At 41.5% G+C, this 27,307-nt stretch overlaps 3 protein-coding genes across 8 annotated transcripts; 2 read left to right on the forward strand and 1 right to left on the reverse strand.

The window, feature by feature from the left end:
- Positions 1-1,718: 1,718 nt before the first annotated feature.
- LOC115752600 (temperature-induced lipocalin-1-like) lies at positions 1,719-26,875 on the reverse strand. Of its 5 annotated transcripts, XM_030690858.2 has the most exons (6): positions 26,484-26,875; positions 25,936-26,088; positions 25,294-25,695; positions 25,126-25,202; positions 23,370-24,614; positions 22,336-22,775 (listed from the first exon to the last, which is right to left on the reverse strand). In XM_030690858.2, the coding sequence occupies exons 1-6, from the start codon at positions 26,602-26,604 to the stop codon at positions 22,704-22,706; spliced, it is 2,070 nt and encodes a 689-aa protein (XP_030546718.2). In that variant the 5' UTR covers positions 26,605-26,875; the 3' UTR covers positions 22,336-22,703. The 5 variants fall into 5 exon arrangements, with proteins under 5 accessions (XP_048133339.1, XP_048133340.1, XP_048133338.1 ...); XM_048277382.1 differs by lacking the exons at positions 22,336-22,775; positions 23,370-24,614; positions 25,126-25,202; positions 25,294-25,695; positions 25,936-26,088 and adding exons at positions 1,719-2,146; positions 2,321-2,736 and having other exon boundaries at positions 26,445-26,840; XM_048277383.1 differs by lacking the exons at positions 22,336-22,775; positions 23,370-24,614; positions 25,126-25,202; ... (1 more) ...; positions 25,936-26,088; positions 26,484-26,875 and adding exons at positions 1,719-2,146; positions 2,321-2,742; positions 26,447-26,463.
- On the forward strand, positions 5,034-21,584 carry LOC115752608. Of its 2 annotated transcripts, XM_048277387.1 has the most exons (5): positions 5,034-5,042; positions 9,608-9,615; positions 18,562-18,810; positions 20,350-20,373; positions 20,975-21,584. In XM_048277387.1, exons 3-5 carry the CDS (start codon positions 18,609-18,611, stop codon positions 21,274-21,276), a joined length of 528 nt encoding a protein of 175 aa, XP_048133344.1. In that variant the 5' UTR covers positions 5,034-5,042; positions 9,608-9,615; positions 18,562-18,608; the 3' UTR covers positions 21,277-21,584. The 2 variants fall into 2 exon arrangements, with proteins under 2 accessions (XP_048133344.1, XP_030546736.1); XM_030690876.2 differs by lacking the exon at positions 5,034-5,042 and having other exon boundaries at positions 9,607-9,615.
- Positions 12,554-16,381, forward strand: LOC115752601 (lysosomal Pro-X carboxypeptidase). Its single transcript, XM_030690859.2, has 10 exons — positions 12,554-12,997; positions 13,297-13,477; positions 13,795-13,928; positions 14,031-14,143; positions 14,505-14,628; positions 14,733-14,888; positions 15,132-15,284; positions 15,389-15,468; positions 15,946-15,995; positions 16,103-16,381. The coding sequence occupies exons 1-10, from the start codon at positions 12,614-12,616 to the stop codon at positions 16,228-16,230; spliced, it is 1,503 nt and encodes a 500-aa protein (XP_030546719.1). The 5' UTR covers positions 12,554-12,613; the 3' UTR covers positions 16,231-16,381.
- Positions 26,876-27,307: the final 432 nt, after the last annotated feature.

Genomic DNA, 27,307 nt, shown 5'->3' on the forward strand with positions numbered 1-27,307 from the left:
CTCTTTCACTTTCCAACCGACCTTCAGTAATAACAGTTAAAATGCAACATGAAGAGCATAAACGTCCGTTTGTTTCTTCATGGAAGTCCTCGTACATGTTTCTGCACCCTTCTTGGCAATGGAGCCACGGTCTCCTGTTTGAGATTCCAATTTCATGATTTCTCTGTAAAATACAATCGGTAAACAGAACCTTAAAAAAAAAATACAAAATTAAAACATAAAAGCAGACCACGCAATGATTAGTGCATGATCCGCTACAGGGAAAATGACCCGCATGACTAGATGAGCTTTGGTGAACAGTTCGAGCATATTTCTCTCTCTGCTACAAATCAATCCCACATTCACTGGCGGTCTCAATCAAACCAAAAGGAATCCAAGAAGGATCTCATGATCACCGTCAAGACACACATGCAGCAGAAGAAAATTACACCAAATCTATGAACCATGTTGGGTCGTATGCTGTTTACTCTGAACCTCATGTTTACTCAAAATCCCCATAAATTCTTACTTCATTGCCTTCATCGAGGCGTGCATTTGGTGACATTTCTATTTTCGAAAATAATTTCTGAACAAGAATGATGATCAATGATCAAGAACGGGCCACACAACTTCACTTTTGTTGTTTTTGGGTTACCATATGTTACACATGTATCTACGCAGCTGCAGTTGCAGATCAAGTCCCTTCACAACCTCCATCTCTTTCTTTGTCATTTTTCTCTTTTCTTGTTTATGGGTTCCGAGGCAGTGAAAAGAAGGGATCGTCTCAGGGTTTTACGGGAAAAGGGAGGATGGGAGGATTTTTCTCTCTTTTTTGGTTTACTGTTTCTCTGTTTCGCTTTCCTTCTTAGGCGTGTGGGGTACTGAGGTTGAAAGTTGCAGATGAATCCAGAAGGTTTCTGGGGTGCATCAGTGTGCGAGTTTTTAGTAATTTTGTCATGGTTATCTAGCAATGACACGAATACTTTGTTCATGATGGATGACAGCGATTCTAAAAAATGTCCATATCCATCATTCATCGATTGTTTCCATGGTTGAACTTGCGTGGATTTTGACTGTCTGAACTTGTGTGGATTGCTGAGGACTTTATGTTCTTGCTCTGTTCGTTGAAGAGTCGAGAGCTTCTCTGGACTTTCATTGCAAAAAGCAAGAAGTTGCTACTTATCAACTCTGTTCGATTATTGACCAAAAAAAAAAATCTGTTCAATCGTCTCTTCCCGGAACTGCTGCTGCATGCAGAATCCATCTCATCTCTTAAGTTGGCGAGCTTCAGAAATCGAAGTTGCCTGCTGTCGGGTGGTCCATGGCTCTGCTTCTGTCACTCTGCAACTGACCACCTTCGGAAACAAAAGTCTAAACGCGACATGAAGGGCATGGACGGGTCGGTTTGTTTCTTCGTGGATTTAACTTTGTCCATGTTGCTGAACCTGAGCTTTTGTTCCAGCTAATTCCCACTGAAAAAATCTTGGTCTATTGTCCGTGACTCCAATTTCATGATTTCTCTGCAGAATACACGAGCCCCCACCACAAGGATATTTGCATGATCCCACTTACAGAAAAATGACCCACATAACAAGGTAAGGTTTTGGTGGGGGCAGTTCAAGCATCTTCCTCTGTCAGCTTCAATCAATCACACAGTTACCGGCAGGAAAAACTTGCCCAGTACCTACCCAACACACTCTGTCAACACGCAGAGAAATCCAAGAACCCCGAGAAGGATCTCATAATCGAAAAGCTCCTAGTCATTGGCAATCGCTCATCACTGATACAATACACCCACATAGCAGAAGCAAACTATACATCAAACAAAAATGAACCCATGGTACTCATGAACACAGCTGTGGATTGTCTTAAAAACAAAGGTTACATCATATGCTGCTTATTTTGAAAACTAGTATTTACTCGGAAGCCCATGAAGACTACTGCATCATCTTCATCAAGCTGGCTAACAAATTGAGTTTCCCCCTTATTTTCCTAGAATGGACTTGATCCACCAAATGCCTTTGGTGTCCTTGGGTCCTTCTTCTTCTGGTGGAGTGTCACTCTGTGGAGTTTTGTGGAGCTTGCTCACATCATACCCTTCTTCTTGAGCCGTCTGAACCAGCTGATTGTAAATTTCTTCATCCATATGAGACTGTCTGCTCAGTATCTGCAGAAAAAGAAACCCACCAATTAGCCAACAAAAATGCCAAAAAAAGAAAAAGAAAAATGAATCAGAACCCAACTCACAATTAACACAAACTTCTCAAATTCTATAGCCTCTGACCATCAATTGAGGCAAGAAAGAGAAAAAAATTGAAACTTTAACACGAAAGTCGCATACCCAGAGATACTTCCTACTGGGCTGACCAACGATAGCATACTGATAATCAGCATCAAGGTGCAAGACCCAGTAGTCCCCGACCACAGGGATGATGGGCAAGAACGGAGGGACATAGAACTTCACTTTGAGTTTGGCCTCGTCGCTGCCGGGGTCGGCCTTGTAGGCGGTTCCCTCGATGAAGCCCCTCTTGCCGTCGGTCCAGGTCTCGTTCAAGACATGCACAGTCCCATCCTCCTGCAGAGCGTACGTGGCCCTCGTGTCCACGCCGCTCTTGGGCTGGAACCTCGAGGGGAAGGAGGCGATCTCGTACCAGCGACCCATGTATCTCTGCAGATCCAGCCCTTTCACCACCTCCATCTCTTTCTTCGCCATTTTTTTTTTCCCTCTGCCCCCTTGTTCTTGGTGTTTCGAGGTAGGGAGAGGAAGGAGGGATTGTCTCGGGATTTTATGGAGAAAGGTAGGATTTTTCTCTTTCCTTTTTGGGTTTTCCTGTTTCTCTTGTTGGTTCCCATTCTTTATTGCAGCGTCTTTATAAGGAAAGGGTAATGAAATCAAAAAATGGGGAATGGGGGATTTTTCCGGTGTGACGTGGACGATCCAGGACCTTACACGTGTGGGGTACTGAGGTTGAGAATGCCAGATGTATCCATAACGTTCTAGGATGTTTTTTCCTGGAACTAATTTTGCGATAGTTTTCTTGGAACACAAGGAAAATGTAATAGGAAAATCTGTCAATCTCGCATTCTGTGGACAAACGTTTCATTAATTTTCACTGGATCAGCAAATCCTAGTTTGAATATTGACGAACTCTAGGAAACTTGGGAGCGCAGAAACGGGGGGTCACGTCTCATGTGTCAACTTCACGGAAAAATACATCACGGACCAAATGCGTCTTGAGTTCGAAATCACCTTCGAGGCTAAGGAAGCAGGAATGCCCAGGACGAGGTTTGCGGAAAACCGGGTGCTCCAGTGTGAATGGACGGATTGCACTTGCGGTGATCGACTAGGAAGAAATGGATACGGGTGGGAACAATCGTGCAGTGGGAATAGTCGAATCCAAGCCTTTGAAAGGACTGCTTTATCTTACCAACGATAGAGAGATTCGGCTCGAGAACGATACGGACCGCGAATCTCTTGCATCGATTCATCTCGCTTCGTCGACAAACGGTTTTAGCGAAGAAAAAGAGACCGCTGAGTTGAGATGCATTTGAGTACTCTCCCAACATTTCCATTCTTTGGACAAAATTCATGCAAGGCCAAAGAAGGAAAATAAGAAAATTGGTGGATAGGAAAATCCCTACATTTTCGTATGATCGCTGACTTGAGATGCTACCACCCCTAGGAAGGGCTGGCGACGGTAGGGAAATGGTCGACGAGGGCCGCCGGCCCTCGCCCCCAAGGGCAGCAAGCGGCGCTCAATCCCGGCCGGTGGTGGCCCTCGAGTAGAACCGGACGAGAGAATCAAGAGAATCAACGTAAACGAATTGCGGAGAACTTGAGGTGATTGATGGAATACAACAATCGAATAGGATTAAACTAACTGAAAGTAAAATTAATTGGCAATTAGATATGAGATATGTGCCAGCCAATTGCCAATTGATTTAATTACTTTAAAGTTTTTGTGCAGGCTTGCGCAGAGATGGTCATACCTATGAGTTGCTCTAGCAAGAGAATGTCTACTCCATTTCTCTAGAACTACCAGGGGTTCACGGAAAGGTGCATGAAGAAGTATGGAGTCACACAATACAACTTTGTCCGCTCGGTGTAAGGTTTTTCTAATGTGTGCTTATATTAATTAAGATTGTAATTTTCCATTCTACGTGATTAATTTACCATTTATATGATTGGTTTAATAAAGTAAGATATAAAGATTTTTAACGAGTCTAATATGGGCTTAGTATTGTGTGGGTCGAGTTGAGCTCGACCCGGGATGAGAGGATGTGACTGAAAACTCTATAAATAGCGCTTAAGTCTCTTCTCTACCCCTAACGAACTCATAATACCCTCACATAAAAAATGCATATGGATTGACGTCGTTGAATGGCTATCTTATTAAGCCGGTGATACAAAGCAACATGGATTCAAAATCAGGCGCATAAATTCTTTTAAATCATCACTGTGTTTCTAAATTTTAGTTATGTTGATTATAGAGTAGCCATCATTAATGTTTGTAGCCGCACTCAAGTATATGGAAAAAAGAAAATCCCACAATTAGCTGACAAACGTGAAGGAATCAAGACAAGGGTCAGAACCAAAACACAATCGATACAAACTGCCCCATGACCCATCATTCACAAAACAAAAAACCTACGGGGTTCTCATTTCTCAGACCATCAATTGAGGAAACATGCCAAGAAAGTTGCATAGCCAGTGAAACTTCCCGCCGGGCTGACCAGTGACAGGATACTGATAATCAGCATCATGGTACAGGACCCTGTAGTCACCCACCACAGGCATGATGGGCAAGAACGGTGGGCACATAGAATTTTCCTTGCCCTTTGGCTTCGAGCTAGTGAGAGGAAGAAGGGATCGTCTCGGGGTTCACATGGAAATTTCACCTTTTGGTTTTGCTGTTTCTCTTATTTGTTTTTGTTCGCCGAGCACGCCAAGAGATGCACAAATTCAAGAACAAAATAGCTAAGGATGAAAGTAAAATAAGAACGCACGAGACACAATTTACGTGGAAAACCCAAAACGGGAAAAACCACGGGGAGAGAGAGGGGTTTCACTATCTTCAATAATGTGTACAAGCGTACAATCAAAGATCCAAAGATCTGACAAGAAGAAGTGAAAAACAAAGGGTTTCGGGGCAGAAGTAAATGCAAACGTTACAATATACTATTCAAGATATCCCTTTTATAACCTCATCTAAGAAACCCTAAAATAAAGTGAATGGTCCAAAATAACCTTATCACTAATTTGAAAGTCAAAATATAACAAATCTCCACCTTGACTTCAAATCTTCAGAAGTGCGTTTTACCAAACGCCACAAGACCTCTCTCCCTCACCATCAAGAGTGACCACACAAGGGTACTCGTCAAACGATGGAATCGACAACGTACACCCCTAAGCCTACGTGAGCGTACTCGATGTAGGAAACAAGGGATGAAACGCCACCAACTCCGCCTAAGTAACTCAAACGGTGAGAACACCAACCAAGTCCAAACAATGCTTGAACTTAGTCAAAGGAATTGGTTTGGTCAACATATCTATTTGGATTATTTCTTTGTAGGTACTTTCTTCATTGTAACGGTACCCTTAGCAACCTCATCACGCACAAAGTGATAACGAATGTCGATGTGTTTCGTTCTCTCATGATACATCGCGTTCTTGGTCAACTGGATTGCACTTTGGTTATCGCAAAAGATAACGGAGGCTTCCTCCCGCTTTACCCCAAGTTACGTAACTAAACGCTTCAACCAAAGAGCTTCCTTTGCTGCTTCCGTTGCTGCCATATACTCTGCTTCGGTAGTAGATAAAGCAACCGTGTCTTGCAAAGTTGCTCTCCAACTAACCGCGGAGCCACCAAGCGTAAAAACATAACCTGTCAAAGATCTCCTTTTATCGAGATCACCCGCATAGTCAGAATCAACGAAACCAACAACCGAATGCCCCGTATCACAATCTCTATCAAAGACCAAACCAACATCCGAGGTGCCCCGGATATATCGAAGAATCCACTTCACTGCTTGCCGGTGAGCTTTACCTGGATGTGCCATATACCCGCTCACAACACTAACTGCTTGGGAAATATCCGGACGAGTGCAAACCATAGCGTACATAAGACTACCCACAGCACTAGAATATGGAACTCGAAACATCTCATCTTCATCTTCTTTGGTTTTAGGTGACAAAGAAGCAGAAAGTCTAAAATGAGACGCCAAAGGAGTACTTACCGGTTTAGCATTCTTCATGCCGAAACGTTCAAGCACTTTTTCAATATACCCCTTCTGCGAAAGGTATAATTTCCCAACCTGTCTATCTCTGCAAATCTCCATACCTAGAATTTTCTTGGCTGCTCCAAGATCCTTCATCTCAAATTCCCCGCTAAGTTGCTTTTTTAACAATTGTATCTACGACATGTCCTTCGCTGCAATGAGCATGTCATCCACATACAATAGCAAATAAACAAAAGAACCATCATGCAATCTCTTATAGTACACACAACTGTCATGCGCACTTCGCGAGTAGCCATGGCTTAACATAAAACTATCAAACCTCTTGTACCATTGTCGTGGAGATTGCTTGAGACTATACAAAGAGCGTTTCAATTTGCAAACATGATCTTCTTTGCCCTCAACAACGAATCCCTCGGGTTGAGACATATAGATTGTCTCCTCAAGCTCGCCATGCAGAAAAGCGGTCTTGACGTCAAGTTGCTCAAGTTCTAGATCATAAAGGGTCACTAATGCGAGCAACACACGAATGGAACTATGTTTCACAACCGGAGAGAAAACTTCATTAAAGTCGATCCCTTCCTTCTGACTAAAGCCCTTCGCTACCAAACGTGCTTTGAATCTTTCATCTTGAACCCCCGAAATTCCCTCCTTTTGTTTAAAGATCCACTTGCATCCAATAGCTCTTTTGCCCTTAGGCAATTTCACAAGATCCCAAGTTTGATTCTTATGAAGAGACTCCATCTCTTCATTCATCGCAACAAGCCACTTTTCGGATTTAGAACAAATAGTAGCTTCATGAAATGTAGAAGGTTCTTCAATACCAAGCTCTTCAGAATCTGTAAGAGCATATGCTACTAAATCAGCAAAACCATACCTCCGGGGAGGCTTAATTTGCCTTTTAGCTCTCCCTGCAGCCAAAGTCCGAGGTTGTTCCACTTCTTCTACTTCTTCTTTAATCAAATCTGAATCTTGTTGCTCACCGTCACTTTCTGATTGAATAAAAACATCTTCGGAAGTTCTCCTTGGATGCTCTACATTAAACTCCACCTCTTTCGCTATATCCTCTTTTTGAATATCTGCAGACTCAACAACTTTTCTTCGATCAAGCATAGAGTTTTCATCAAAAGTAACATCCCTATCGATTATAAACTTTGGTGACCGAGGATCAGAACACCACAATCTATATCCCTTAACTCCATCTGCATAACCAACGAAAATACCTTTCCCGGCTCTAGGTTCAAGCTTACCATCTTTTACATGATAATAAGCGGGACATCCAAATATTTTCAAAACAGAATAATCGGAAGGTTTACCGGACCATACCTCGTTTGGAGTCTTACATTCAATTGCAGTAGAAGGAGAACGATTCACCAAATAACATGATGTGTTCACGGCTTCAGCCCGGAAATCTTTATCAAGTCCAGCATTAGAAAGCATACATCTAGCTCTCTCTAAAAGTGTTCGGTTCATGCGCTCCGCCACCCCATTTTGTTGAGGTGTATACCTGATTGTTCGATGTCGAACAATCCCTAAATCTTCACAGTACTTGTTAAAATCACCTCCGCAAAACTCAAGACCATTGTCTGTTCTGAGACGCTTTATCTTCTTGCCAGTTTGATTTTCAATCAACGTCTTCCACTTCTTGAACGTATCAAAAACGTCACTTTTACGCTTCAAGAAATAAACCCGGACTTTCCTAGAAAAGTCATCAATAAATGTCAGAAAATAAACTGCACCACCTTTAGATGTAACCTGCGCAGGTCCCCACAAATCGGAGTGAATGTAGTCAATTGTGCCTTTTGTCGAGTGCACCCCAAGATCTTGAAACTAACTCTGCATTTATTTTTCAGTAAACACAATGCTCACAAAAGTCAAGTGAGACCGTATGCTCCCCACAGAGTAAACCACGCTTACTCAAGATTGTCATTCCTCTTTCGCTCATGTGACCCAACCGCAAATGCCACAACCTTGATTTATCGGAATCGGAAGAGGATGATATATTCAAAGAACCAACAACGGTACTTCCCTGTTGAACGTAAAGACCATTCTTCTTGTTACCTCTCATCACAATCAAAGAGCCTTTTGAAATTTTCAAAACGCCACCTCCACCAGTATACATGCAACCAGTGGAATCCAAACCGCTCAAAGAAATAAGGTTCTTCTTCAAATCTGGGATGTGCCTAACATCCGTCAAAGTTCTTACTACATTGTCATGACATTTGATCCGCACCGTACCAATACCCACAATCCTACAAACCGCATTGTTACCCATCAAAACCGAACCACCAGTTACTTTCTCATATGTGTGGAACCAATCACTATTTGGGCACATATGGTATGAACAAGCCGAATCCAAAATCCATTCATCGTCTACACGACAATCCGAAGACAAAACAGTAAGAACATTATCTGCATTAACGTACTCATTATCCTTAACCGGACTAGCCGAATCGGAACTTTCCATTAACTTTTTTCCCTTGGCTTTGAGCAAAGGACACTCGTTTTTATAGTGTCCGAACTTGTGACAATAGTAACACTCAACCTTTCTCTTATCCTGGCCTGACCTAGATTTCGAACGACCTTTATTATTACTGCGTCTATCCCGATGATTGGACCCTCCCCTAACAACTAAACCATCTGCTTTATCCGCACCGCTACTCGCATTCAACTTTGTACGCATCTCTGCGGAATTCAGCGAAGCCTTCACATCTTCAAGAGTTATGGATTCTCTTCCATACAACATAGAATTCACAAAATTCTCATACGAGGTCGGTAGTGAGCATAACACAATTAGGGCTTGATCCTCATCATCTAACTTCAAATCTAGATTTTTCATATCCATAACAATTTTATTAAATTCATCTAAATGTTCTTGGATAGGAGTACCTTCTTGCATCTTTAGCGTGTAAAGACGCTGCTTCAAGAATAATCTCGTCGTAAGAGATTTCTTCATATAGAGACTCTCTAACTTTTGCCATAATCCCGAAGCCGTTTCTTCATCAGCAACTTCACGAAGCACCTTGTCGGATAACGACAATTGGATGGTGCTATGCGCCTTCTCTTCCATCTCCTCGATCTCTGCCGCAGTCATGTCGTCGGGATAATTCCCATCCAAGGCTCTAACTGAACCTTCTCAACGCAACAAAGCCTTCATCTTGATCCTCCATAGCCCAAAATTGTTTTGGCCATCGAAAGGTGCCACTTCGAACTTGATAGATGCCATCTCGAACAAAAGATCGAAATTCCTTCGCTCCGATACCAATTTGTTCGCCGAGCACGCCAAGAGATGCACAAATTCAAGAACAAAATAGCTAAGGATGAAAGTAAAATAAGAACGCACGAGACACAATTTACGTGGAAAACCCAAAACGGGAAAAACCACGGGGAGAGAGAGGGGTTTCACTATCTTCAATAATGTGTACAAGCGTACAATCAAAGATCCAAAGATCCGACAAGAAGAAGTGAAAAACAAAGGGTTTCGGGGCAGAAGTAAATGCAAACGTTACAATATACTATTCAAGATATCCCTTTTATAACCTCATCTAAGAAACCCTAAAATAAAGTGAATGGTCCAAAATAACCTTATCACTAATTTGAAAGTCAAAATATAACAGTTTTCCTCATTCCATGCAATTTCTTTGGAGAGATAATAGCACAAATAATCCCTGAATTTCGATTCAATATACAATATCGCCCCATAAAATTTTGATTTGTGTAATATGCTGATTGAACTTTAATTCAATGTGCGACGTCGTTCTTAAACTTTTGATTTGCTCAATATAGTGTATGAACTATTGGTGAATGCTCAATATAGTCATTAGTTTATCGAAAAAATGTCTAAGAATCTATGAACCACATTGAATCAAAGTTTGGAGATTATATTGGACAAATTAAAATTCACAGACGATATTGCACATTAGATCATAATTAAGGGACAGCATTAAACAAATTAAAAATTTGGAAGTAACATTGCACATTAAATTAAAGTTGAGAGACTTTGTGTCTCTTGAGGCTAAGGAAACAGAAATGTCCAGGACAAGGTTTCTTCATGTGATCATTCCATGTCCGCATTATGTCGTTCCATTCGACGATGCTGTGCTTGCGGGAGCATTATTTCCATTTGTAGAGAGTGAGTGCTTGAACTTGAAGTCATCAGTCACAGAGATCACATGCCTAGATTCATCTGATGACTTCGTCAAAGAATGGCCGATCGCTTACATAAGGATATCATAAGTCCTCTCGCAAATTTCAAGGCTTTCCCCGGATGTCTTAGACCGCAAACTCTTCGCCCTTCGTACGGCGAGCGGCTTCAACGAGAGCGTAAGCAAAGCACCCAACCTAAGAAATGAGCTCTTTGAAAGTGACCGCATGTGCTTAATCGATACCATTTGATAGAAGGGTATTATGCCTATCGTCTTGGACTCGAGCTTTTTTACTTCGCAGCAATCCGAGATGGATTTCGACTTGCGCTCGTAGACCCAACACGGTCGCCACCAATGGGTTTGCAAATCGCGCTTTTCATCTTAAATGAACCGCATCTTCTTTTCTCTTTGACAACCTCCTGTCTAGAGCTTAAACTAAAAAGTAGAGGAACCTTCTTTGTAGACATAGCCACGGGCCGTGAACTGCTGGTTCCAGTTCATGAATAGGCGGTTCCGATTCGTGGGTATGCTTGAACCGGAACCGGCCCTTGAAAGGCGGTTCCGGTTCGGAATCGCCGGTTCAAAGGCCGGTTTCGGTTCGGGCCATTGGGGGTTTGGGGGGGGAGGGGGAAAGAGCAAGGGCCGTTTGGGGGGGGAAGAGCCTTTGGCGGTTCGGAACCGCCGATTCCGAATTTTTTTAAATCGTAACCAGCCCATGAGGGGCCCGGCCAATTTCGGTTCGGAACCGGTGGTCTCGGTCAAAGGGCCGATTCGGGTTATTCCACGGGCCGGTTCCGGACCTAAATCAGCCCGTGGCCTTGTCTACTTCTTTGACTCTACTATTTTCATGCCAGTATCGATTCCTCTGCGTAATATTTTGACTGCTTCCATGGGGAATGGAAAGTTTGTTCTAGGGAAAAAACCTTGGGCTCATTCTTTTTTCGTTGAGTTTGATTTGGCTTGATCATTGTTAATTGATCTAAGCTTGAAAATGTTACTCAAATTATTCATATTATGAGCGAGATTATTGCATGATGTATTTTCTTGGTTGACGGGCTATGTAAATGCGAAACCGATGTTGCTTCTTCATTTTAGTGTTCTTCCTAAATTGGAGTTTTAGCTCAAGCCCTAGTTCGAGTTCAACACAACTTAACTTAAAATTTATTAGGCAGTCGAGTCAAGTCGAATACGAACCGGAACTCGAGATTTGCTTGTTTGGAGTAGAACCATTTCGAAGAAAATATTTTCGGATTTTTCACTTGTTTGGACACACCGAAAAATGAATTGATTAACAGAAATTGTTTTCCATTGACCAAAATTGGCATGCTGAGACTTTAGAAAATGAATGCTATTTCCCATGCAAGATAAAAATTATTGTGGTGCTGTCAATGCAACACTAGTGAGCATCTCTCTCTCTATATATATGCATATGCTACTTCCCCCTCATTTTCATACTCACAACCAAACAAAGAAAAATCAATTATGTTCCTTGAAAATGTGTTACGGATAAAACCACTCCCTTCAACGTAAAGTTTCTCATGAAACAAGTACACCCTTATTGCTAACTCAACAAGTTGGTAACTTGAGTCAGGTATTTGACCTTGCATGTCAAATTTAACCATCAAAATTCACTATTCATGTGAGTATTTGCTATAGATAATGGCTGAACTTGCTCGTGAAACTAGTTATCGGGGGAATGGAGTCTCAAGGAAAAAAAAAACATCGTTTATTTCAATACCCCCTCTCACGTGCAAGCCGGACAACGAGCGGCACGGACAACAATGGCTCTGATATCATGCTAAAAAGTCAAACTTAAAAGCTTAAGTTGATAAGCAGAGAGAGACCACATAAATATAAAAAAAAACATATAAGATCCGTTGTCAAGCGACGTGAGACAATAATTTTAATAAGAAAAACTATATTATTTTCATGGGGATTATGGCAGGTAGGCCTTTTTTATGGAATAATATGTAAACTAGAAAACATGGTAAGAACCAGAAAACTTAGAATCCTTTCTAGGTGAATTTACTCTCCGAAGCTTCCCAGATACTATCCTTAAGAAAAAATAATTGACAATTATCATCCTAAAATGACAGCATCCCATGATCCGTAAAAGGCAAAAGTGGCTCCCTTTTTCAAGATATTCCCATCCCTTTGGCTAAGAAATGAAAAGGACAGCTGGCTTGCTCTCTAACACACAGAAAAATCAAGGAATCCTGGAGTAGCAACCCAAGATACTACACAGAGATAAGATGGTGATGAAGATCACAATGTTCCTCTCTCTTCTCTCTCTCCTGCTCTTCACTCCACCCGCAACACTAGCTTCACGATCACCACCAGTTTTCTTCCCCAGAGCAACCTATCAATCTTCTTCACTGAAAATATATGAGACCCCTAATACAAAAATTCCCTTCAAGACCCAGTTTTTCCCGCAGATTCTTGACCACTTCACGTACAACCCCAAGAGCTACGAGATATTCTACCAAAAGTATCTCATCAACAGTCAGTTTTGGCACCATGGAGCTCCAATCTTTGTTTACACGGGGAACGAAGGCAACATTGAGTGGTTCGCTGCTAACACTGGGTTTTTACAGGACATTGCTCCCAAGTTCCGAGCTCTCCTGGTCTTCATCGAAGTAAATTTCTCAATGCCTTTCCAGTTTCAGAGCCGTCCCGAGAGTCCATTAAGCTGGAAAAAAAAGGGATAAAAATGGCACCTTTATGCTATCTCGTGAAGTAGAATGCAAAAGGGTATCTTAAGGGTCTTGAAAAGATAACATTTGCATTTGGGTTTCCGAGAAAAGCTTTGGAATGTCAGAATATCATTTCGCAGGAAGCGACTGTCAATGAGCTAATCCCAGCAAGAATTTCCTACTTCTTTTTTGGGTTTTTGGGGCGTTTGGCTGATGGGTTTGTTTCCCTTGTGTTTTGCCAGCATAGATACTATGGAGAGTCATTGCCATTTGGGAAAGACTCTTATAATTCTTCGGAGACGGTGGGCTACTTAAATTCCCAGCAAGCTTTGGCTGACTATGCCGTTCTCATAAGGAGCTTGAAGCAGAATCTGTCTTCTGAAGCCTCCCCTGTTGTTGTGTTTGGGGGTTCCTATGGAGGAAGTAAGCATTCTGATTTTCCGCCCATTTTCCTTCTTTTTCACTAAATTGATCTTTGGTTCTTGATGTCTTATGAAACAGCATGAATGGTTCATCCATAATTAAATGTGCCAAAAATTGTGTCATTTCTTCCGGGAACTAGCAATAAATGAAGCCCTTTTTTCGCAATAAATGAATGGGAGGTCCTTTCAGAATGATGAGCTATTAATGCACTTCATGCAGTTTAAGATTGTCTACGTTTTATGAGGCTGTGGTTCTAGCCACCCACATATGAAAAGGCTGATGTACTCATTTTCGAAGTGATATTACATCTTCTTCAGTGCTAGCAGCCTGGTTCAGACTGAAGTACCCTCATATTGCACTTGGAGCCTTGGCTTCTTCGGCCCCTATCTTGCATTTTGATGACATTATTCCACCAACAAGCTTCTATGATGCTGTTTCCCAGGATTTTAAGGTGGTCTTGGCTCTCCTCGCAGTCCTCTGCTGTGTGCATGTGTTTACGAAGTCGTTTCTTTTTGTTCATCTTGATGTTTGTTAATCGCGCTTCCATGTGTAGTCTGTGAGCTTGAATTGCTATCAAGTGATCAAGGGAAGTTGGGCAGAGCTAGAAGCCTTGTCTTCTCAGAGACAAGGTTTGGCGGAGCTAAGCAAAAACTTCAAATCTTGCAAGTAAGCCTTTTCTCCATTCACTTTTCTAGAGATACAGGGAAAGTATAGAGTCAATCATACTCTAACAGTGAACTTACCACTGGAGTGCAAATTAAAACCCGAAACGACATGCGACGATAACGACATCAACAACAAGAATTTTAAGCCTTATTCTACTTAGTGGCTTGGGCTAAATTAATAAAGAATCAAGTGTCCTACAGGAAATTGAAGGGAAGCACTTGGGTTTCTCCTTTTTTATTTTGAGTACGCTTCCAAATTTAAACACAACTAGCATGTACTAACGTATCACGATCTATTAATCTGCTTTAAGAAGTTTATGGGTTCGAAACTCCTATCGTTTTGAATATTCTTGAACCTTCAGAGGCCTCCATTCAGTAGATGCAGCTCAAAGCTGGTTATGGTCTGCTTTCGTCTACACTGCAATGGTGAACTATCCAACTGAAGCCAATTTCATGATGCATTTACCTGCCTATCCAGTGAAGGAGGTGTGATCTACATGCACTTCTCTAGCCAAATCAAAACTGATGAAGCCTCTAATGTGGGATGGCCTTGATCTAACCTCTCTTTTTTCCCCATTGTTTCATCGAAGATGTGCAAGATTATTGACGCACTTCCTCCTGGAGAGACAAAGCTGAGCAAGGCTTTTGCAGCTGCAAGTTTGTACTATAATTATTCACAAACTGAAAAATGCTTTGACATCGAACACAGATCCGATGCTCATGGCCTGAGTGGTTGGAATTGGCAGGTTGGAGTCTCCTCTCAACTATTGGTTTCTCCTGAGTTTATTCCACTTTCTACAGAATTAAATGGTGGAGTTGAAAGAAAGAAAACTGAATTAGATTAAACCAGACAACAATCTTGTGTCCAGTATCTATAGAATACAACAACTGAATTGGATTAAACCAATCGAAGTAAAATTAAGCAGCAGTTGATCATGAGATATGTGCCGACTGCCAATTGATCTTATTCCTTTCAAGTTACTGTACAGGCTTGCACGGAGATGGTCATGCCTATGAGTTGCTCTAATGAGAGCATGTTTACTCCATATACCTATAACTACGATGCATTCGCAGAACAGTGCATGAAAACATATGGTGTCACACCTCGGCCACATTGGATCACAACTGAATTTGGTGGCAAAGTGAGTCAAAAAGTCTAGTCAGGGTACTACATGCTTAGAACATAAAGCGTCATTCCATTTAAAGGCTCAAAAATATCATCTTTACTATGTTCTTTCCTTTGCAGCGAATCGAGGAAACGCTTAAGAGATTTGGCAGCAACATCATATTCTCTAATGGGTTGCAAGATCCTTGGAGCAGAGGAGGGTAATCACTTCCTTTTCTTTTGGGTGCTGCTTTTATGCTGTTTCTTAAACCACGATAGCATTTTTAACACGCCTTCTGTTCGTATCATCATGAAATCTTAACCATCTCACTCGTGAGTATGATACTACCTCAATGTCCATGCTCACACGTTGTGCGGACGTTATTTTCATGAATCAGGCGAGCACCTACATTTACGTTCGGAGACTTGATGAATTTGTAGGTTACTTTGTAATGCCGTCTGTCTAGGGACGATATTGTGCGTCACAACTTTTGACTCCTCGCGAACTTTTTCAAACACACGATGCTTAGGCAAAGCACGTTCGGAGTCACCTCATTGATGATGTAAAGCACGACTATACATAGAGCTGATTTTGTCGGATCATCTGAAAACTATCTGCAGATAATGTTTGATGCATTAGTTTCAACCTGTTCAGTTCGTACTAATCTAACCGGTGTCGAACTTCCACTTCTCCGCAGGGTGCTTAAAAACATATCCGCAAGCATCGTTGCTCTCGTCACTGAAGAAGGTACCAGCTCATTTCTAGCGTTCTTATATCCCTTTAGTCATTACCTTTTTCTGTCACCCCGCATGGTAGCACTAAACTGCCGACCAACGATGATATGCACTGTTCAGGAGCTCACCATGTCGATTTTCGGTTTGCAACCAAAGATGATCCCGGCTGGCTTGTCGAGCAGAGGAGGCAGGAAGTGGACATCATTCAGAGCTGGATCGATGAATATTATGCCGACCTTAGACCATGATGAGCAAGAGATGGTTCCAGAGCATGCGACATTCGGACCCTGAAGAGCTCCATTACACGATTTACTGTATTCTTGCTCTTCGAATTCAGGAGTTTCCATAGATTGAACATGAACAACCGTGAATGGTTGAATTGCGTTTCATTTCGGCTTTCCTGATGTGTATCAAAGAAAGCGTCTGGGTGTGCGTTTATCTGAAAAACGGTGCGTTCTCCAAGCTGTTCAAGAGTACTTGTACGCTTGGCTTCGAGGTAACCATAGTTGGCCACCTTTTGAAATGGAAAATGACTAAGGAGTTGATAAATGCGGACCGCTTCTTGAGAAGGATATACTAACAAAGTCAGGAACGAACGTGATAAGGTAAGTTCGACAGCATTCACATATACGTTATGATTGGTTTGTTATTTGTGGCTCGAAGTAGAAACCCCGTGCGGGTCCAATTCCGACTTTTCGGTAATTGGATGATGGAAAACTAATCGAACTAAGGAGAACGTTTTCAATAAGCTTAGATAAGGGAAAACAACTTCCCATTCTGGTACAAAAAGAAATTGCTTTCCTTAAACAACCGCACAAAGGAAAAAACGAGAGTAAAGGAAAATGATTGCATGAAAATCATCCAAATACGGAAAGATTGGAAATAAATGAATTTAAAGAAAGATGATTTCATGGGATCATCTAAATACGGATATATCGATAAATAAAATTTCGGAAAGCAGTTTTTCTCTAAACAAATGGACCCTCAATTTGAAATTCAACTCGAGCTCAAAGTTCGACGATGTTCAAAACATGCAAATCGCCTTTCGATGGACATGTAACGCTTTCCTATTTCCTCGTACTGATGGGTTCAAGCCAAAATCGATCTTTTATTGTGTCTTTGCATTTCTTCAGTATGACGCTCGCAACAAACCAAAAAAAAAAAAAAAGTAGTGTATATTTCAAGGGTTAATATCACAAAAAAATTTCAAACTTATACGTATGTGATAAATTTACCTCCAAAAACCTCAAATTGATTTATTGGCAACTGATTTATCCTTTGTTTGTTTCTGTTAAATTTTATGGTCGAATTACTTATTTGGATGATACGTGGCAACTAACGGATGTGCCAATTTGAAGTTTTTACCTTTCGTTTATCAAATGTTTATAAATTTGAGATTTTTTGTGGTATTAACCTAATTCAACAGAAACCAACGTATGGTAAATTTATCACAATTGCATCTGTTTTTGATTTTTAATGGTCAAAAAATTAGTTTGAGGAAAATTTGTCACAAGTATAACACTTTGTGCTTTTTGATAATTAAAAAAAATTAGTTTGTAGTAAAATTATCACATATATACTAGTTTGAGGTTTTTCGTGGTTAAAATAGTAGTTTTGAATAAATTTGTCACAAATATAACAATTTGTACTTTTTGGTGATAAAAAAATTAGCTTGTAGTAAATTTATCACACATATATTAGTTTGGGGTTTTTCATAGTACTAATGCGTCATAATAAAAAAAAAATTATGCATATAGTTTTCTGGGAAATTTTCAAATAATGGCATAAAATGGACTTTGTTTTAAAGAAATGTATGAAGTGTACTATTTATTTCAAATAAGGACCCGATTAAGGGCATTTTAATCATTTAATTTTTTTTCTTTTTTCTTTTCTGTTTTCCTATTACTTTGTTTTTTCCTTTTTCCTTTTTCTTTGCTTGTCCTTCTCACCGGTGGCCGGTGTCGGGCAATGGCCGGCCTCACCTAGGTAGGGCGAGGGTCACCTAGCCCAAGCGAGGCTACCTCGCTAGCCTCACTCAGGTGAGCTTAGGGCAGCCCTCGTCGGGGTGGGGACTAGGCGAATGTAGGGATTGTTGGCTTGAGTTCGGAGGGCGAGGCGAGGTCGGCGAGGGCTACCCTCGCCACGCCTAGGTGAGGCCCTCGCAGTAGTGGCCAGTCCTTGGTCAGATCTTCTTTGGAATAATTAAGGTATTTTAGGTTCTTATTCGAAACGAAATCTGTTTTTCAAGTCTTTATTTAAGGAAATGATGTATTTCGGGCCTTTATTTGATTTTTTTTTTCTTTTCATATAGCTCGGATGTGACGTTTTTTAATTAGTTACGCGCAATTTTGGTACGTGAGCACGCGTTTATGCGAGGAGGAAGATTAACCGCTTTGACTGAGACTGAGAGAGAGTGATCGTGGGAAGAAGATCTCGTCTCCTGCTCCAAAAAGGAATTAGAGAGTAAAAAAGAGAAAATTGACATTCTTCGACGAGGTAGATTCAGATTAAGAGAACCGTCTCTGAAACTCTCGCCATAGCTAGATTTCTCTCATCTGTTCCCCCCGAAATCGTCGCAGAGAGAGAGATAGAGAGTGTGGATGCGGGAGTGCGAGGGCCGGGAGAGATGACGACGACGACGAGGAGATCCGGTGGTTGCCTGCGGTGTTGCCTGGTGGTGTTCGCGGTGGTGTCGGCTCTCGGCGTCTGCGGGCCGGCTCTCTACTGGAAGCTGAAGAAGGGCGTCAAGTTTGCCGGCTCCAAGCTCTCCTGCCCTCCCTGCGTCTGCGATTGCCCTCCTCCCCTCTCTCTCCTCAACATTGCTCCCGGTAATTCCCCTCTCCCTCTCTTTCGCTGTATTGGTGGATGCGCATTCTGGTGATTCGAGGCTTTGAGTCGCTGTTAGCGAACCTGAGCTGGTGTTGAGCTTGGAGATTGGGGGAGGGGGCGTAATCGAGGGTTTGGGATGAGATCTCTGTCCGTTGTTGTCATTTCTGTCTGATTTTGGATGTTTGATGTCTGCACAGAGAGGAAATGGAATGGAAGCTAATTCGAGCTTTTTCTGCACGTTCAGCGATGCTTGTTTAGTCGTGCTTTTCTAGTTATCAGCTTGTGATTCTTGTTAGGTCCAGAGATCTGCTCGGTTATTTCTTCTACCAGTTTGCTCTGGTGTGATTAGAAACTTATAGCAGCTCCTTGATGAGGTTTCGTGTTGATGGTGGTGAATTTTTCTTATGTTGTCGTGGAGCTTGTAGAGCAGGATTATCAGGAGTTATGAGCCTATTACAGGTTTAGGTTGATTTTATCACTGTGTCTCGGTAGCATGGAAATTGACTGCAGAGTTGTCGGAACTAATGTGAACTATATTCAGATTGAATGGGTAGATTGCCTTGATTGATGAATTTCTGCTTTCAAAGCCATTCCTTTCCTGTTCTTGGATCTTGAAGCACTGTGAGGGGTAGTGAGAAGTGGAAAGATAAACAATCTCCTCTGACCCATTTGTTTGTACCTGTGATCCAAAGTAGCTTTTTCTCCATGAGTATGCGGAAATGCCTTCTCATAAGAAGCTCCAAGGATGTCCTCATTCATCCCAGTTAGCTAGTAACATGCTGAAATGGTGTTGAAGGTTGCTAATTTCTCACTGAAAAGGATGCTATGTCCGAATTGTTGTGATGGTGATATGGCTTGTTCATTTTGTCCTTGCTTTTTCTTTGCTAGCTTTCTAGTTGAATGGGATTTCACCTTTTCTCCTTCTGACTGGGGGAAAATGGGAAAGCTTGAGCTGCGATAATAGAAGTCCATTTGTTTATTCTATCACCAAGAGTTACCAGGCTCTGACATTGGGGTGTGTTTGGAAGAACTTTTGCTTCTAACCTTTCTCTATAATATTGTGTTTAGCTTTTGCAATGTGTCTTTGTTCAATACTCAGTGCTTCAAACCTTTAGAAGACATAAATTTTGCAATTATGGCCAATTATAGCAAAACAATTCTTGTCTTGCTGAGAATGGCAGGAAGTAGCTTTTGATTTCTGATGTTGAAACAAAAACACCATTAAATTTGTTAGGATGGTCTCTTCATGGAAGGCCCTTTTTTTTTTTTGGGTAAGGGATGAGTGGTTTTGCACTTCTGGTCGCACGAGCATACATATTCATCTTCGCAACCTTTCTTTGTGTGCCTTTGATCGATAAGTCACCTTCTCTCTCTGACAGTAGTCTATGTCGATTTGGCCTTTCGACTAGTCTTTTTGTAGATCTCTCTTTCTCTCTCTCTCTCATATGCTAATTGCTGCACAACTATGTTCGATAAGATGCTGGAAATTTATTATTGATGTACTGATTCTTGGTTGTATATTTCTTTCACTCTGGCAGGGTTGGCAAACCTCTCTGTTACAGGTCAGTTCTCATCCTGCACACTCTCATTAAACTTTGGTTTCTCGCATGCACTTGTTTTACATATCTAATATTTGATCTTATTCTCAGTTGGACAACTATTGAAATAGCTTCAAAGTCACTGGTCAATTGTTTGTGGGAGCTTTTATTTCGAAGGCAACTTAGCATGTGAAAAGATGTCGCAAAGCTCTTCTTGCACTGTCACTCATCCAATTGTGATTTTCTTGTTCATGATATATGCAGAAGATAGGTCTCTTGTCAGATGTGGTGATAACCATTAGTTGCAGATGAGAATCATTTAAGATAGTCTTGACTGTAGTAGTGTTAGGCGGAAAACAGATGTCTTCGGTGATCTCTGTTCCTTTTCCCTTTGTCATTCATCAATGATGGTTGTTTCGAATATATATATGGTCAAAGAGACATCTTGAACTATAGGAAGCATCTCATGTGCTAGGAATAACGTAAAATAGTGGCTTTGACTCTCTTTCGGCAGTTAAGAATTTCAAGTTTGGTTTTTAATTTGAAACTTAAGGATCTGAAACTAAGTGCTTGCTGTCCGTCGAGAAAAAGCAACTAAGTGCTTTCTCTATATTGAGAAATGCAGATTGTGGGAGTAACGACCCTGAACTCAAGCAAGAGATGGAGAAGCAGTTTGTTGACCTTCTGGCAGAGGAGTTGAAACTGCAAGAAGCCGTGGCTGAAGAGCATATTCGCCATATGAACATCACCTTTGCTGAGGCAAAAAGAGTGGCTTCCCAGTATCAAAGGGAAGCGGAGAAGTGCAACTCTGCCACAGAAATTTGTGAGGAGGCAAGAGAGCGTGCGCAGGCATTGTTGATAAAGGAGAGAAAGGTGACATTGATGTGGGAGAAACGAGCCCGTCAAATGGGCTGGGAAGGGGAATAGAGACCAAGGTTAAGTTAATTTTTGCTTCATTTCACCTCATGAATTGTACAACTCGCGGCATCAACACATGCAGTTAAGCAGAACTGTCCAGGATTGTTGCTTTCCTCCTTCCACCAATATCCAACTTGCAGGCACCCTGCCGGAGAAGGGGAAGAAAAAAGAAACTTAAGCTCTATCACTTTACATAGAATGTATGTGTTTATTTGTGTACCGTAAAGATGGTGCAAGTTTGCCATGTACTCTTCGAGGATCTCCCCTTTATTGTAAAACCAGATGTCCTGCTAATATTATCATGTTGAGCATTCTCTGAAAAGAAGCATCTTATGATGCTCAATTCTATATGTTCTTCCCCGCAAGGAATCTGATTGTAGGGATCTAGTAGTAGGGAACGATGGCTCAATTGGCAGTCCATGATTATTTTGAGAGAGAATTTGGCATTCTTAGTATTTGACAATTGCGACTTTCATGTATTTTTGGGATAATCTGAAGCTACTTTCGCAGCAAGTTGCAATGGCAAGTCTTCAGAGTTATCCTTTGATTCTGCTGCGCAAGGATTCCATCATTTGTATTATCTTGGCATAAACAACCGAAAAGATTTCTTGCTTTCACATTCGCTTCAAGCGTCCGTCAAGTGCAAGGAATGGATTCCCTATCTTTCCTTTTGGTACATCAGTCTCATTCTCAACTAAGGTTAGGTGTTCAGCATGATCTAGATCCGTCCACCTAATGTTGGGTTTCAAAATCATTGCCCTAGAAGCCCTGTAACAAAAAAAGCTGTAATTCCCCGATAGCACGGTTGCAGACTTAACACAGCTCTTGGTTCCGATAATCTCCTACTTGAGCAGAAGATCACTGGATGAAGCACGAAATTCTCGAATAAAATTGAAGTGTAAGTAGATGGTCAATCTGAAGTAGACTGGCTATAACCTGATATTAAGGCCATTGCAAGTAGCCATTTCGCAACAGAAGGAAATTCGCGCGAATCAATCATCAAAGTAGAGGCATATGTGCTAGTTTAATAAGAGTACAATAGCAAGGAACGGACTAAAAGAGGAGATCCACAAATGGTTCTCTTCTCATTCAGTGACATGTCCCAGTTTAACTAACATCAGAATTAAAGTAGACCACTGCCTGCACTAGAAGAAATAACTCAGGACTAGGGTGATAATAATTTGCACTAGAAGAAACAGAAACACAGATATGAACACAAATCATACAAATTTGCCAAAAACTTCTAACTAAACAGGAATGGAACAGAGTTAAAAGGAAGAAAGATGAGTGTTAATACTAGAGAATACTAAAAGCAGACGACAAAGTCGGAGCAGAAGATTAAATCTAGACAGAAAACACTGAAAAATTACACGTGAACTCAAACTTCTCAAAGGGGCACTGCGGTCACCTCCCTTTCTGGTGGGGCAGCAATAGCATCACATGCATGATTCAACAGAGTAGGTGCCCAAGCTGAAATCTCCATTCGTGAGCATGGCCTCATTAGGTTCCTGCACGTTAATGAAAAGGTCTTAGAAATTTCTAATAAGTTCGAGAAATGTGTCCCAAAAGAGATTTTATGGTTTTACATTGCTCTGATCGACCCTGACACAGAGTTGCATATCTTGACATATACATCCACTATTTAATTTCATTGTAATGACAGAAGCACTAAGAATACTGTAAGAAGTGAGATCATTTCAGGAGTATCAAGAATCATCGAAAACAAGATTTCTGCCATGTGTAGCTAAGTAGTTATTCCTCATTGGAGGCAACTTCATCACTTTGAGCAAATATTGCTCGTCTATGACAGAATTTATTTTTTAATTGGAACTTATGACCGAGGAAAGGCCAAACAGGATTACACCCTATGTTTTCTTAAGTTTCCTTGAACAGTTTCTCCTTTATCTTGGTGAAGACGAAATTGATGTATTTTCTCTTTTTGATAAGCATAATATTTGATGTCCTGGCCGGACATGAACAAGGATTAGCCAGACCAAGGCTCCAGCTAATCCCCTTCATCAGATCTTCTCCCTAATCATGCAAATAAGCTAAGGTTTTGTGTCAAATCACAGATACAAGTGCACAAGGATTTCTTTGCTTACCTGTTTGATCATTCCATCCATCAGCTCATCGAGGGACTCGAAACCATTTGGCATGAAGCCATCCTGAAACTTTGTTTGCCCCAAGAGGTAGTTTTCAATGGATCTTATGTTTGCCTCCATGGATGCTGATTTGCCAACTTCTGCTTGCTGATAGAGAGGTGCATTGGCAGAATTTGATTGGTCAGCAAAAGGAGCATCAACACTTCCACTGCGCACTGAACTTACCGATCCCATATTATGGATCAACGAATTTATGTCACCATTGGCAGGGAATACAGAGTCAAAAGTACCAAAACCATGATTGAAATGTTGGTAATTTTGGTTATGATCTTCCCATCTTGATTTCGATGACGTGAAGTTCACATTTGGAACGACATTTCCCAGTAGCCCAGCTTGACATTGCATGTCTCCTCTAGAATCTCCTAGAGCAGATGGAACAGGACTAGCAGATATATCATTTGGGCTATTGCGGATAAAAGTAGTGGGCAAGGTGAACTTCTCAGTCATATTTGTGGGAGTCACCTGACTGCAGTTAAAGGGCACAGTCAGTTGAGTAGGATTTGCAGAAGGAAGCTGGGGTAACTGAACAGCACCGTGCCAATTTTCATTGCATCTACTTTTATCAATAAAGTTACATCCACCAGCAGCACCAACGTCCAGGGTTTCTGATTGCAAAGAAACTGCTCCAAAAGAAGATTGTATTCCGAATTCATCCCCACTGCGAGTTTGCTGTGGGTTTCCTTGTAAGAACAAATGGCTGCTAGGGATGCCGTGCCTGGGTTTGCTATAAGTGCTGGCTGTCGCTCGGTTATCTGTGATAGGGGAAATTTTAAGGGATGTGGGATTGTCGAATTTAGTGATGTCCCTTATATGAGGACCTGGCTTGCTTTGATTTGGCTGGAGCAAGCTTGTATTTTGGTTTGCAGGTGATGGATTGGGCTGGAGCTTTCCCAGAGAGTTGATAGATTTGCTGACATTCTGCAAATGACTTGGCTGAACTGGCCCCGAAGTCACAATCCCTTGCAAGCCTAAACCAGCAGGCGAGTTAAGTCTACCTAGCATTATGCCCTGTGGATACAAAGAAGTACCAGAAAATCTTCCTGACCCAGCCAAGGTTTGAAAGTCGCCAAAACCATTCAGTGCAGTCATGCGCATGTAGGATGGATCTTTCGCCCCGAATGCAGCAACTATGTTTGCTTGCTGGCTTGCAACAGTGCTGATTCTTTTCAAGTAAAGCCTGTATTTCTGCAGAGTAATAACAGAATCACCTTCTAGTTCTAGCAGTCTAATTGACAGTTTCAGAATAAGGCTACGATGTTGTCCTTCAATGCGTCTAATCTAATACTATTTGAACCATGCAACATAAAATCACATAATCTGCATAAGCAGGCACGCATCATTAGCGAAAACCATTAAAACATACAAACTGATGAACCAATTCTAGTTGTTATCAACAGAGCCATTCCCTACATGACCTAATCAGAGTTCATGAATTTAAAGCTCCTACATAAGATATGACGTTTGGGACTCTGACATGTCCTTTGTTTAGAAAAGGTAAGGGAGCAACACATATTCCGACATATGGAACACATTGTTTCCCTGGCTTCTGGGAACTCCAAACAATGTCCACTCTTCCTAAAACTGAGTACACGTAAATAAAATGTCTATGGCACAAATTAGCTGCTGTGCAGGCAAAGGGTTGCTGTCGAAGCTTATACAATATAGAGGGATGTAAATGAAAGGAATAAATCAAAACCTGCAGATGGCTCGCTACATTCTCCCTTGTAAGCCCTTCAACATCCATTAGGTCTAGGATCTTTTTCGGAACAGCCTCTGCATTTAAAAGTGATATTTGAAAAGCCTGTCAAAGTGTTACTCGAGAAATGAAATTCACCCTATCTTGGTCAAAAAAGAAAAAGCTCACTTTCAAGGCCAAGCTGATTGACAGCTGAAACAAATTTCCTATGCAGATCAACAGACCAAACAACTCGAGGTTTCTTTTGGCTCGAGGGATCCTCATTCTCATTCTCATTCTCTTCACCATCTTCTTCTTCTTCCTCCTCATTTTGATCCTTTCTTCTCTTGTTGAGTTTCCCATCTGGATTTGCAATTGTTATGGCTCCTAGTGCACCCTGTCCAGATTCATTGTTATCCTTGTCTTGATTTGGCAACTGACTTTGGTTTTTTGTGTTTGACTTCTTTCTCCTGATAACATGTTGCCATATGTTTTTGAGCTCTTCCATTCTCACTGGTTTCAACAGATAGTCACAAGCACCATGAGTGATCCCCTTCATCACAAGCTTGGGGTCGCCATAAGCTGACAACACTGGAGCCAACAAGAAGTGTAACCAATGTTAAACTTTGGTCCACCCCATGATTTCCACACATTGTGATATTGCTAAAAACAATAAAAACTGCAGTCAACTGATAAAAACTGCGACAAGAAAGAGTAAAAAAAAGCCAAGCTAGAGACTTTGCATTGAATCATATTCAAACATTCAGCTAACTCAATGAAAAAACAAGTAAGAACCTTGTGTCGTCAAAAGATAATCATGTATGAACTTACTGATCACAGGCAAATCCATCTCAAGCCCAACGAGTTCCAGTAGCTTGAAACCATCCATGTCAGGCATGTTCACATCACTGATAACCAGGTCAAACTTGTCCCTGTTCTCCCTTAACATTTTCAAGGCCATGATTGCCTGATTTGTGGTGGTAACTGTGAAAACCAGCAGCCAAAATGGTTAAAAATGAAGTTTTTCGACTCAGAAGAAGATATCCAGCGAAACCAACAGTAAGTCTGCAAATGAGCACTAATTCTATGAGAGTGGAAAACATGTCAGCCACGGTATGCAACTAGTTATTAGGCTCAAAGGGCCTGATCAGAGTAACTTGACACATTGTATAACTCATCCTTAACAATTCCAAAACACAGACGAGGTTCTGACATCTGGCGAGACTCTTCAATTCTTTCAAAAAAGCAATTGAAAATCGATAAATTTAATTCGAAATATGATGACGATGAACTCATATCACAATATGAAAGTCAATTCACTACCAAAACCAAAGCACCTAAGAGAGAGAGAGAGAGAGAGAGAGAGAGAGAGATCTCACCCTGATATTGGCAGCTTCTGAGCAGATTCTCCAACACTTTCAGGCAAGTTGGGTCGTCGTCAACGGCAAGCACTCGCATCCCCGCCGGAAACCGGTCGGTCCCTCCATCTTCCACCGTCATAGTGAATCAACAGACTCAGAACACACAAGAAGACAGTGGAAAAACTAAAATCGCAATTTCCCCTTCAAAGAGAGGCCAATTGCAGTGCCTTGAACGAGGTAAACGATCAAAGAGGAGAAAGAATAGAAGAGAGAATCAAGCAGAACAAAGTTTTGAACTTTGACCGCAGAAGAAGCTTTCTGGAGGCTTTTCCACAAAACCCAGAAGGCAAAATCGATACCAGAGAGAGATAGAGGGAGAGAGAGAACTGAGAAAGTGATATTCTCGCGAGAGAGAGAGAGGGGGGGGAATGAGTCAATGATGGTGCGATGGCGAGAGGATTGAAGAAGAGAGAAAGTGGGAAATTTTTTTGTACCCAATAACACGGAAATTCATTGGTCGCTGTGGCAAATTTTTAATTTCCTGCGTAATTATTGAGGCTTTTTCTTTTCCTTCGAAAAAACAATTTGATTAAAGCTTCAGGCTCTCTCTCTCTCTCTCTCTCTCCCCCCCTCTCTTCTCCGCCTGCTGCTTCCTCTGGCTCTGATCGGCGTGGCTCTCTCTCTCTCTCTCTCTCTCTCTCTCTCTCTCTCTCTGCTGCTGCGAATATCAAACCTTTCCACACACTCGACCTTTCCTGCTCTCCTCAAAAGGGAAGATAAAAATGGCGCCTTTACCATGGAATTACTCAAAAAAACTCAGTGCAGAACCCCAGAAAGGGCCA

Source organism: Rhodamnia argentea, chromosome 4 (genome assembly GCF_020921035.1).
Source record: "Rhodamnia argentea isolate NSW1041297 chromosome 4, ASM2092103v1, whole genome shotgun sequence".
Lineage (NCBI taxonomy): Eukaryota > Viridiplantae > Streptophyta > Magnoliopsida > Myrtales > Myrtaceae > Rhodamnia > Rhodamnia argentea.